The sequence below is a fragment of the Tenrec ecaudatus genome, chromosome 16 (assembly GCF_050624435.1).
Source record: "Tenrec ecaudatus isolate mTenEca1 chromosome 16, mTenEca1.hap1, whole genome shotgun sequence".
NCBI lineage: Eukaryota > Metazoa > Chordata > Mammalia > Afrosoricida > Tenrecidae > Tenrec > Tenrec ecaudatus.
This window is the reverse complement of record NC_134545.1, coordinates 45957187-45969367: the sequence shown is the minus strand read 5'-3', so window position 1 is coordinate 45969367 and position 12181 is coordinate 45957187. Positions and strand designations below refer to the sequence as shown.

The following is a 12181-nucleotide window of genomic DNA, read 5'->3' as shown; positions in this document are numbered from 1 at the left end:
CTGAGAGAGTGATCACTATTTTCAACTGAAAGGAGTACCCATTCTATCCATGTTCTGCTCTGATAAGGCATGAATTAGATACTACCTATCATGGAGTACCCTGCCTATGTCACCTGCAGAGACAGGCACTGAAAAGCAGAAGAAATGCCCTGCATGCATTATGTGCACTGTAAGCAGTAGAGTGAGGGGGGCCCCAGTCCATCTGAGGCACAGCAAGTTGTGTAACATCATTACCACTTTGCAGGGTCTGTCGTCCTCCAGCTAACACTCCACTAGGCAACATCCCTGTGGGAGTCAGGCCCTTGAGTGTCAGCACACTTTCACTCTCCTCCCTATGGCACATAAATACAATAAATATAAAGTATTTTCAGTAAGTATTTGCTCTAAAATAAATAGGCTACAAATATAATTAAGTGATATTATTATTACCTTATTCTCAATTCAATACTTTATTAATATTTTAAACATTTTAGAAAGGCATGCCTTACGGCTAAGGCAAAAGTGATTTTCCTGCAATGCTTTGTTAACTGTATGAGAGGACTTAAAAAATGTGTGGAAAAATTCCATTATGCATGAGCTTTTTGAAGCCTCCATGAATGGTAAGATACATCATAAATGGACATCTTGCAATTGAGAAAATCTGTTATTTCATAGGCTCTAAAGTTACAATGCCTGATATAAGCATTTCTGCAAACAATCTTCAAGGGCATGCTCATTCAGATATGCCCTTAGACCTAGTCTTCTTCAACTGACGCCAGAAAGACACTTTGTAGTCCCAGCATATAAAGTTCTTGATGCTTTAGTTCATCATGGACACTCTAAGAAGCGTCCCTTCTTAACCTGCTCTAATTTCCAAATTGCAGAAGAACAAGAGTTAGCAAAAGTGAGCAATAATATCCACCAGGGTCAAAAAGCCATAGTTTCAAAGCACAATGTATTTCCTTCTTCAATACAGAAACGTTTAACTAACTTCTGAAGTAAAATGTTACCATAACCCATCTAGATGTCAAGCAGGACACCCCTGGTACCAAGACAATAAAAGTATTTTCTACAAAACAAATAGGACTCATTACCTGAGAACTGAGAAGACCCTTGCCATCTTGCCAATTGCTCGGATTTTATTTCTTATGATTTCTTTCCGGGCTGCAGCTGAACCTACTTTCAAAGGAATAGATAGAAAAGAAAAAAAAGGCTGAAGTTCAGGGTATTCATATTTATATTATTCTATTAGCCTGTTCCAAGCTCATCTGCACCAATACCAAGCCCCCTGCCATCAGCTCACATGGCAAGAACTATATGAACTTATGATAAAGGGCCTTCATTCCTTTATTATTTAGTTCAGCACTGCTCTAATACTGGGGTCTCATAATGCTAGAAGTTATTCACAACTTATGACTTGCAAACTACTAAATAGTAATAGGAAAGCAATTTTAACCCAACTTGGATTACAAATCAGAAAACAGAAGAGTATCAGTAATAATCCTACCGTCTGTTTAATTCTCATGGGACCTTAGCAGACTAAGAGAGATGATCTGGTAATAATAGCCTTGTAATCTTCTGTTTCACTATGAAAATAAAAGCTCTTGACATTATCATAAAAGCCTTTGAGAGGTAGGGGAGAAATATCTCATACACCAAGACAGAATAAGCTTTCTTGCTACAGTGCTACACTGACTACTGTGCAAGTGACCCCTAGCTAAAGAACATAATGCCATCTATCATTCCAACAACAATGTACATTGCACCCTTATGGGCTAGGTGCCCTTCTCTAAGGTCATGCAACAATATACAAAGTCTTACATCCATAGGTGAGTATGACACAATGAAGGTAAGCAATGAGAAAGAATCCCCAAGAAATATGGCTATTTCTTCAACTTTGTGGCCAAGCACCGATGTAGAAGAGAACATATAAAATTAATTGTATCCTTGGCTGAAGATTCAGAGGTTCTATCTTCCATCCCTTGGCCTCCAGAAAGAACAACATTAATTTCAGTCCTGTTATCTCATATATAGCAACTAAATCACTCTGGCCCCAAGAGTGAGTCCCTTAGAGTTGTGCTTCAACATGATGAAAACACACACATAGAAGCACCATGGTTGAAGAGGACATTAAGGAAAAGCTAAAGACACTATTCCAGAAGGGGCCTCAGGTATACGGAGGTCTGCGCAACCTTCTCTGGGCTAGAAGTATCTCCTTTTAAAAAAATCAAGCAGCCCACACATACAAAGAAATTAAAAACTGAGATGAAGACTGGCCCTTACTGCAAAGAAACATAAAAAAACAAACTCCCATTTCAAAGATGAAAATAAATAATATATTTTAGGAAAAATAAGTTCCACATCATCCTTTATACTTCAAAGGGTAACATTATGAGCACTAAAGCTGCAGGTTTTACAAGCCAGAAGTTGTGGGCACCATGATGCTACATTGTTATTTTCAGCTAAATAAATAAATAAATGCAACAGAATCATAGGAATTAGTTTTTAAAAGACATTAAAGGCATTACACAGTTCAAGCTCTTCATTTTATAGACAAGAAAAATGAATTTAAGTAACTTGTCCAAATAAGATAAGTCTTATTTTCTCTTCTAGTGAATTTAATATAGCCATTTTTATTACGAATCTGGTAAGATTTTTAAAATTGCTAGACTGGGGGTGAGGAGTAGGGGAATGGGAGAGGATGGTTGTAATAAGGTACATTTATATTTTTATAACCTTTATTTATATCTGTAAAACCAAATGAGATAATAAACTATACTGATTTCAAATGAAAAATGCATTGGGATATAAAAAACACCGTACAAATCAGGTTTTTAAATCAATCTACAAACACATCATGCATAATATTAAAGCAAAATGTCCACAGTAAAATTACGTAGGGAAATAAGACAGACAATCAAACACCCTAATCATGCAGGGAAAAGTACAAAACATTACAAATAAGCAAAAGAATGAAAATTTAAAACAAGAGGAATGAAAGAGAAGGAAAATATTTCCATGCACAGAAAGACAGATATCTTGGAATATGACTTCTAAAACTATCAAAATTATCTCACATAAAACTTAAATTTGTACAAGGCCCAAGGGGGCTCCTGTGTAAACAGTGTACTAAATGTGCTAGCTTACATGGACATGAGAGTAACTTATGAAGTCATATTTCAAAACAATGTTACTCTGTCTGGTCTGTACCTTTTTTATTGCCATATATGAGCCGTTCTTCAGATGGAGGATCCAGAAAAAAGGAAGTGAATGATGGAGAAAAGGTGGTTGAGACAAATAAAAAGATAGAGATTTAACTTGGCAGTGGTACTGAAGAATGAGTGTAGAAAGAAAGGGAGAAAAATGAAGGCCCTCACATTTGTAGAATCTGGTGAATAAAAGAGGGACGCCACTGAGTAGAGCTCTAGAGTAAAGATTTACTAAGATATGTGTTCAGAAGAAAGTATGGGTAGAATGTCTGTATTTGATGAAAGTAGACATAATTAGGGACAGAAAAAACACGTGAAAACACATAAGACTGATAAAAGACTGTGCTAACAACATTCGTACATCTATATTGATATATTAAGAAATGTGTCACTCAAGGAAGTATGCTAAAAGTAAGGTGATGACACCAATGAGATACAAGTTCATGTGGTTCTTTGAAATCTGCAAAACACCTGTAAAATCTGTAGTATATACAGAGAAATCTCGGTAACTTTATAAACCATCTCAGGGGAAAACCTAACCCACTCTTAGCAAAGGAAAGCGAAGCCTCCCACACTCCACAATGATTACTTGGGTTTGAATTGTGGAACTTTGGCATATACTCAGGAGTGGGTAGACAGCACGTGCTTTGTTCCCAGGCCAATCTGGGAGTCGGTGGGCACATCGATTTTGCAGAAACAGCAATAGACTGTTTCAAGCAAGAGCTATCTTTAGAGAGCAGGCAGCAGGAGTGGTTTTTTCAGCCGAACGCTCTATATCTTCATTCTAATGCTTCTTATAAATTATTCCATTATAGTAAAATTCAAAGTTTTTTAGTAAAATTATAATAGATATGGACTATGTATTTTCTTTACCAAACACAAGACAAAAGATAAATATCTTAAAGAAATAGTATACATTTTAAATATCATAGAAATTAAATGATGAAAATTATTTTGATAATACTTCTAAAAGAGATGCTATGTGTATTTATACCTGCAATTTATTTATAAAAGTGTTTGTTTTTAAAAACAAGCTCACGGCAAAGATTTATCCCTTAAGAATAAAGAGTCTCAGTCCTTTTACCCAGTCAGTCTTGAATATGTAAAAACTGCTTTCCTGTTGCCATTGTCCTGCCTTTCTTCATAGAAAAAGTTAAACCCTCCCTCTGTTCTATCCTCATCCTTCCTCCATAGCAATCCCCATTCTACCAACTTTTAAAAGTCATATTCTTGTCAGCCCTCATTCATTGGAGGGTTCCACTGCTAAAGCAGGAATAGGGAGGGGAAAGAGAATAAGAGGAAAGGTGAGTAAGAGACCCCAATAAAATAAAAAGGGGGGAGGTGAAAAGAGGTTCAGAGTTAAGGAGTAAAATGAGGGAATATGAATGAGGAAGAGGAAATAAGTAGCTCTTTCCTTTACTTGCTCCTAAATCCTAGTATCTATCATATTTGTTTTTCACTTTCCCTCCTGGCCCTCAATGTTCTTGCTCTCGCAAATCACTTCTGTTCCTCCTTGCAAAGTTTCGGATCCAGGGTCTGGCGACTTTCTAGGAGTCCCTGCTCCTGATGCTTGGCAGGGGAAGGGTGAAGAAATGATGAGTGGCTGTGCCTCCCACCCCGGCAGTCAAGAGTCAAGAAGCTCTTCCTGGTATTCAGAGCTGTAAGTCAATGTAGTGTCCCAGAAAAATCGTGTCACTTATGGTATGAGAATTTTACGTAACGACTTAAGAGTGGAAATCCTGACCCTGTTTCGAATTCCTCAGTTTATAGATAAGAAGATCCTGAGAAGTTAGATGACCTCCCCAGACTACATAGCTAGTTTAACGGTTAGGCGCAAAGGCACCTCCACAAATGATTCTTTGAATAAACCACTCTGCCTCTTTTATGACCAAATTTAATTCAGCTTTGGAATGCAAGAATGACATAAAAAATGGGTAACCATAATTTTTAATCCTATTGATAGAAAAAACAATAAAAAATGCAGTCTTCGACTTATGACATAATCGAGTTACAAGCTGCACTTATATAGTCTGGTTTACTTTTTATCAATTTTACTATTAGTAATATGTACTACATGCAATGTAGCAGTGCTGATAATTTACTGATCTTATCATTCTCAGATGTCCACTCGAAGATGTTCAATGTTATGATTTGCTGTTCAAAACATTGCTATAAAGCAGGTTATGGTAATAATAAAAATGAAAACTAAAAAAAGAGATATTAGACTTAAGTCAGAAACTGAAATACAATGAAGTCATCAGAACTGAACCCTGCAAAAGTCGGGGCCTACCTGCATATAAAAAATAATAAAACATAATAAAATTCTATATTTATTTCTAATTGAATAAGAAAAAACGGTTCAGCGTACACGTCATATAAATTACAGGTACTTACAACATCCTTCTCTTTTTATTGTAACAAGATGACTACAACGGTACCTATTTAGCACACTACTGGCAATACTGACACTAGTGTTTAAAGAATAAACAGAAATTAAAGTAAAAACACAGAAAATATCATTCTCCCAACCGATAATATATATATATATTAATCTCATCCAAATGATAGCTTATATTTTTAAAAGTTAAAGAAAATACTTGAAAAGTTACCATAGGAAATAATTCTGATAAAGCTGCTGGACATAGGATAAATCCACAACTATATAATGTAATAGTAAGAAAAATATAAAATACTGGAACATTAATTTAATTTGGCAACAATATTTTTTCAGAGAAAAATTCATAATCTTATTTAAGATTAAAGTTAAGTATATTAAATATATGGAGTAACTACATTAAATGATCTAATTATAGAGAGCAGGAAATGTTGGTTTTAGTTGAGAAAACTAAAAGAAAAAAACAAAAACTCCCTAGATTTAGATGTAAATTTAATGTAGTGTCAATTAAAGCTCCCAGTAGGTATTTCACAGCATTTAACAAATTAACAGAAAGCTTTACCAAAAAATATGAACAGGCTATGTACTCAAAATTATTTTGGTCATTATCTCAGTATCTATAACATTATGAAGTACGTAGCTTTTATGATCCTCATCTTGAGGATAAGGAAATTAAGTAAGGTTCAGGAAGATTAATAACTGCTTGAGGCCAACTAGTCATTATGAGCGGCTAAAAGTTGAGCTCAAGATGTGTTCTAATAACAAAGGTACCATACCATTGTATGGGAAAGTAATCAATAAAATTATTTAAAATTTTTATGGAAATGACACGATAAAATAAATTAAAACAAAACTTCAATAATGAATATCAAGAGAATCAAAATAAGGAAAATATTACTCCTTTTGCTCTAAACCAAAAAGGAACATATATAAATATACTTACTTCAGTTATTAACAAAACTCCAAGTCAGCATAAAAGCACATCTCTACCACCGACAAATGGCAATAGCAGACACTGTACACAGTTCCTTTGTACTTTGAGCAAAAAGGCTTATAACAAACAGTGTTTAAGAATCAAACCTGTTTGTAAGTAGAGAATTTTCTATATAGTTTTGACCACAATGTGACCACTCAATAAGTGGTCAATTAAGATGGACAGTTTACACAATTAGAAGATCATTTTTTAAGCATCAACAGAAATAAATGTAAATTTAAGGAACTATAATTTACTACCATATAGCCAAGCGTAAGTAAAAAACAATGTGGTGGGTCTATGGAGAAAAAGGTCTATGGAGTCACTGCTAGAGGACTTCCTACTGGTCCGATTCTTCTGTAAAGCAACTGGGCAACCCATCACTGAAAATAATAAAACTTTACTTATTCTATAACGTCATTCTCTTCCAGAAATTTATTCCAAGAAGGAAAATAAAAGCTAATGTTCAAAGATATCTATTATATTGCTATTCACAATAAGAGTATTTTAAGAACCATGCAAATGCTAAGCAATAAGAAATTAAGAAAACTATAATATCTTAATATAATTAAAAACTATATAGCTACACTCTTACCAACATGTAGGCCATGTTTACTACATGGAAGCATCTACATACCGACAATGGCTATGAAAAGCATATCCAAACAAAGATTTGAGGGAAATGTGGAAGGAAAAAGGAGTTTTAAAATTAAAATGTGCTGATTATATATATATATATATATTTTAAAACAAATTCTTAGATTTGGATTTGTAATGTTAGTAATATAAAAAAAAACCGCTCCACTTTCTGAAGCATTAATACACAGTAAAAAGGGCAAATATAGGATGATTCTGATTAATTTCCATTCATAGTGAAAAAAATTGCTTCATGCACATTATTTTGCCGTGTATCCCCCTCTTTATTCATGAAGTGAAGCAGAAAGGATATATAAAGAACTTCCTAAACATGTTAAATGATAATGCTTTCACTGTCTAAAATTACTATGCCATATTAAAATTAAACTCAAATAAACAAAGCAGTCCTCACAGTTTCAGGGTGAAAGTAAATAATTACCTTTTAAAAATGTGGTGCTTTCCATGTATATAAATAAATATTACACTAAGTTTTAATTACTGAATTTAGTAGATAGCAGAAATCACTCTGTACTTCTTTTGTTAATTTAATTCTTTTGAGTGTTTTGTAATAATTTTAATGTTGACAAGAGTTTAAAAATTCTTTTATTGTGGACTATTTTTAGATTTTTCTCCAATTTTGTTGTCAAAATAGATATGAAGTGCTTATGTGTGTTTTATGAAGGCTCACTATTTAATAATATACTTACTTTGTATTTTAGTCTAATTTTAAATAAAAGTTTGTACATTTGTTTGAGCAAAAAAAAAAATTAAAATGTGTTATCTTTGTTTACTTTGTGAATGACAATGTTTGTTATACAATGAGTAAGAATTTTATTTGTTCACCATGCGAGAGCATTCTGGCTATTTCCATTCTGGCTGTTGGTTCCCACTAGTATAGTTTCCCTTCTTCAACCCAATAACAACTTTACATTCTTATCTTTGTGTTGTTTTTCATTGATTTTCTACTGTGTATTGAGGGGAAAGGGGAGAGGTTACACTTCAGACCATCAAGTCTGCGTTAAGCAGTTCAAACCACTCAACACCCTTCATCCTATCCTACCACTCCTGCAAATTGAGTTTTAAAATAAAGACATTTCAAAACTAAAACTTAAAGAAATTTTGCTTCTTTAGTATTTATAGCATAAATACACAGAAAGTATGTAGGCTTGTAGCTTATATTAGAACTAACAACCGTATCTAACTTTATTTCTATGGAAGAAAATGCTTTCTGAATGTCACATTAAACCATTAAGTAGTCTTTTAGAACATCCAATTTTGTTTTCTGGAAGGTAGATGTAAAGTAAACATGAGGGTACAGGTGTATTTCTGATGCAGTAATAATACTATAGAAAGAAACCAAAAGCATTTATATATCCTTTCTCTAGGTGTGATCCATATGTATGAAAAACACCAAAGTTCTCCTATGATTTTAAAATTCTTTTCCTTCCAAACTCCTTTTTCCAAAAGTTATCGTCTTTTTCATAACTCTGTTAAAATTTAAATCACTAAAATTATTTTAAAATAAACTGAATTGTAATTTATCAAATAGACAAATTTCTTCCTTGGTAGGAAGACTGTATTTTCAAAATTGTATGTATTGGAGCTAAGCAATAAGAGATACCATCACAATTTTCAAAAAAAATAAAATGAATAATCATACCATCAAACTGGTCTTCACCTTCAGTCATTAGTTCATCATCAGAGCAAATACTCAGAACATTTACCAACATTTCTGTCACTAATAAAAAAAGTTAAACATTAGTGATGAGATACAACTATACTTATATGTAAACACAGCAACCAGTTACGTAAGTGAACAAAGTTCTCACATAGCTAACACGTTCATACAGTAAGAATGATAGAAAATGTTTTAATGTAAACGATTTTCAAATGAAGTCAATTCAATGTATTACAAGTCTAAGAGAGAGAGAGAAATTTTCATTATGGAATAAATCTCCAGGTCACTCAGAAAACATAAAGCTCCCCGAGGTGTAATAACAAAACAACAATGAGTAAAATCTGGCTATAAGTCTAACTATAACCCACCCAGCATTAAGGAAAAAGAAATCATAGCACAAACTGCTCTACTGTTTCAAAAATGTCCCAAGATTCAACCTTCAGCAATTTCCCCTACAACTTACTTTTAAAGATTGCGCTGTCAGGTAAGCATTGGACTCTCACCACACACCTTCCCCTATCTGTTCTCATGAAGACTGACAGCTTAGAAAACCTTCCTATAGTGCCTATGAATTGGGTCAACTCAAAGGCAGTGATATAAAGCCTTGGACTCAATTCTCTTTGACGTGCTGTATATTTTTCCTTATCTTTTCAATTGGTTTCCAGGATTGTACACTTGGTTTTCCTATGTTTTAAGACCATTCCCACCCTTCTAAACTTCCCAATAAGTATACATATAGATCAGTGAAAAGGAATTGAGTAAAACCTCACATTTTAAAAATCAACTGATTTTTGACAAGGATGTCTGAATAATTCAATGGGAGAAAGAACAGTGTTTTCACCAGTTAAAAAGTAGCTATCTACAAGCAAACAAATTAAGTTGGGCTCTGTTTCACACAATAAACAAAATGTGACTCAAAATGGATCAAAGACTTCAACAGGAGAGTTGGAACTATAATACTCTTAGAATAAAACATAAGTGTAAATCATCATGAGCTTAGAATAAGCAAGGAATTGTTATGAATGTGGCACTTAAGAAAAATGATCAATTGAGCTTTATCAAAATGAAAAACTTTTGTGCTTCAAAGGACACCATCAAAAAAGAGAATCCACAGAATGGAAAAAAAAAATCTTTAGAATCATGTATCTGATAAGAGGCTTGAATCTAGAATCTACAAAGAGGTCCTAAAACACAAAAGAAAAATAATGTAGATGAGCCAGTCAGTGTGCAGTATAGCAATATGAAACATACAACCTCCCTTTTAGTTCTTAAATGCTTCCTCCCCACCACTATCATGATCCCAATTCTACCTTACAAATCTGACTAGACCAGAGATGTACACTGGTACAGATAGGAACTGGAAACACAGGAAACCCAGGGCAGATGATCCCTTCAGGACCAGTGGTGAGAGTGACGATACTGGGGTGGGGTGGGGTGGGGGTAGGGGGTGGAAAGGGGGAACTGATTACAAGGATCTACATATAACCTCCTCCCTGGGGATGGGACAACAGAAAAGTGGGTGAAGGAGATGTCAGACAGTGTAAGACATGACAAAATAATAGTAATTTATAAATTATCAAGGGTTCATGAGGGAGGGGGGAGAAGGGAGGGGGAGGGAGGGGAAAAATGAGAAGCTGATATCGAGGGCTCAAGTAGAAAGCAAATGTTCTGAGAATGATGATGGCAACCAATGTATTTGACACAACGGATGTATTGAATTGATTGTGATAAGAATTGTACGAGCCCCCAGTAAAGTGATTTAAAAAAAGAGAGAAAGCTTTATCTGGCTCGCACCCTGAATTCAAACTCTTTGCCTCCTAAACTGAGAAAATAAATTTCTGTTTGTTAAAACCAAAAAAAGAAAAACAATGCATTTTAAAAGCTGACAAATAATTTAGATGTTTCTCCAAAGATAATATATAAATTTCTAAGAAGCCTATGAAAAGAAGCTCATCATTAGTCGTTAAGGAAATACAAATCAAAACCATAATGAAATAACACTTCATACCAACTACCCACAGCTGGTAAGTCGGTTCTTCCTCACAGTGCCCCTACAGGACAAGGTAGAACTGCCACACAGGGCAGAAGCAAGTGGACACATTTTTCTCTGTGCCACACCCACAACAATGACAGCTGTCCTCAACCTGTGGGTCGTGACTTTCACAGGGGGTGCCCGATTCATAGCAGTAGCAAAATGACAGTTATGAAGTAGCAATGAAAATAATTTTATGGTTACGGATCACCACAACACAAGGAACTGTATTAAAGGGTCGTGGCATTAGGAAGGTTGAGAACCACTGGGCTATAATAAAAAAAGACAGATAACAAGTGCTGGTGATAATATGGAGAAATTAGAATATTGTTGCTGAGATTTAACTTTGGAAACCAACATCATTTGTCAATTTAAAAAAGATTAAACAGAGTTAGCATTTGACTCAGTAATTCCACTCCTAGGTCTATAACCAAGATAAATGAAAGCATATGAAAAATAGGTGAAAAATACACAAATGTTCACATGACTGTTCACAATAGCTAAATGCAGAACCAATCCATATGTTCAAAAACAGATAAATGGATACACAAAATTTTCTATTACCACACAATAACTATTCCCAAACACCCTCAGACTCACAGCCATCTAATTAATGCTGATTCACAGTGAGTTCATAGGACAGGGCAGAACTACCCTCTGAGTTTCTGAGACAGTAACTCTTTTCTGGAGTACAACGCCTCATCTTTTCCCGTCAGATCTGGCAGGTGGTTTCAAAGTGCTGACCTTGCGATTGGCAGACCAATGCAGAACCACTACGCCACTACTCAGCTGTGAAATGAAGGAAGCATTGACTCATGCTTCCACACGGATAAATCCAGAACATATTATGGGAAGAAAGAAGTCACAAAAGACCACCTATTATGATTCCATTTAAAATAAATGCCTAACAGATCACTATGATCTATCTATATATAACCTTCTCAGGGAAATGGACAACAGAAAAGTGGGTGAAGGGAGACATTGGTCAGTGTAAGACATAAAAAAATAATAATAATTTATAAATTATCAAGGGTTCTTGAGGGAGGGAGGGTGGGAAAGGGAGGGAAAAATGAGAAGCCGATACTAAGGGCTCAAATAGAAAGAAAACGTTTTTAAAGTGATGGCAATAAATTTTAAAATGTGCTTGATACAATGGATGGATGTAAGGATTGTGATAAGAGCTGTAAGACACCCCAATAAAATGGTTTTTAAAAATAAATAAAATAAATGTCTAGAAAAGGCATTTCTATGAGCACAGAAAGTAGGTTTAGTGGTTACC

General features: G+C 34.5%; 1 protein-coding gene across 5 annotated transcripts in view; it reads right to left on the bottom strand.

Moving 5' to 3' along the window:
• The window catches only part of PPP3CB (protein phosphatase 3 catalytic subunit beta), a 62218-nt gene that overhangs the window by 7786 nt on the left and 42251 nt on the right, over positions 1 to 12181 (bottom strand). For 3 of the 5 annotated variants that reach the window (XM_075534837.1, XM_075534839.1, XM_075534841.1), the window contains 3 exons: positions 8853 to 8930; positions 1074 to 1158; positions 235 to 332 (listed from right to left, as the gene is read on the bottom strand). In XM_075534837.1, the coding sequence (XP_075390952.1) occupies positions 235 to 332; positions 1074 to 1158; positions 8853 to 8930 (261 nt within the window). The remainder of the gene's footprint in view (positions 1 to 234; positions 333 to 1073; positions 1159 to 8852; positions 8931 to 12181) is intronic. The other 2 variants (XM_075534838.1, XM_075534840.1) reach the window with 1 other exon arrangement.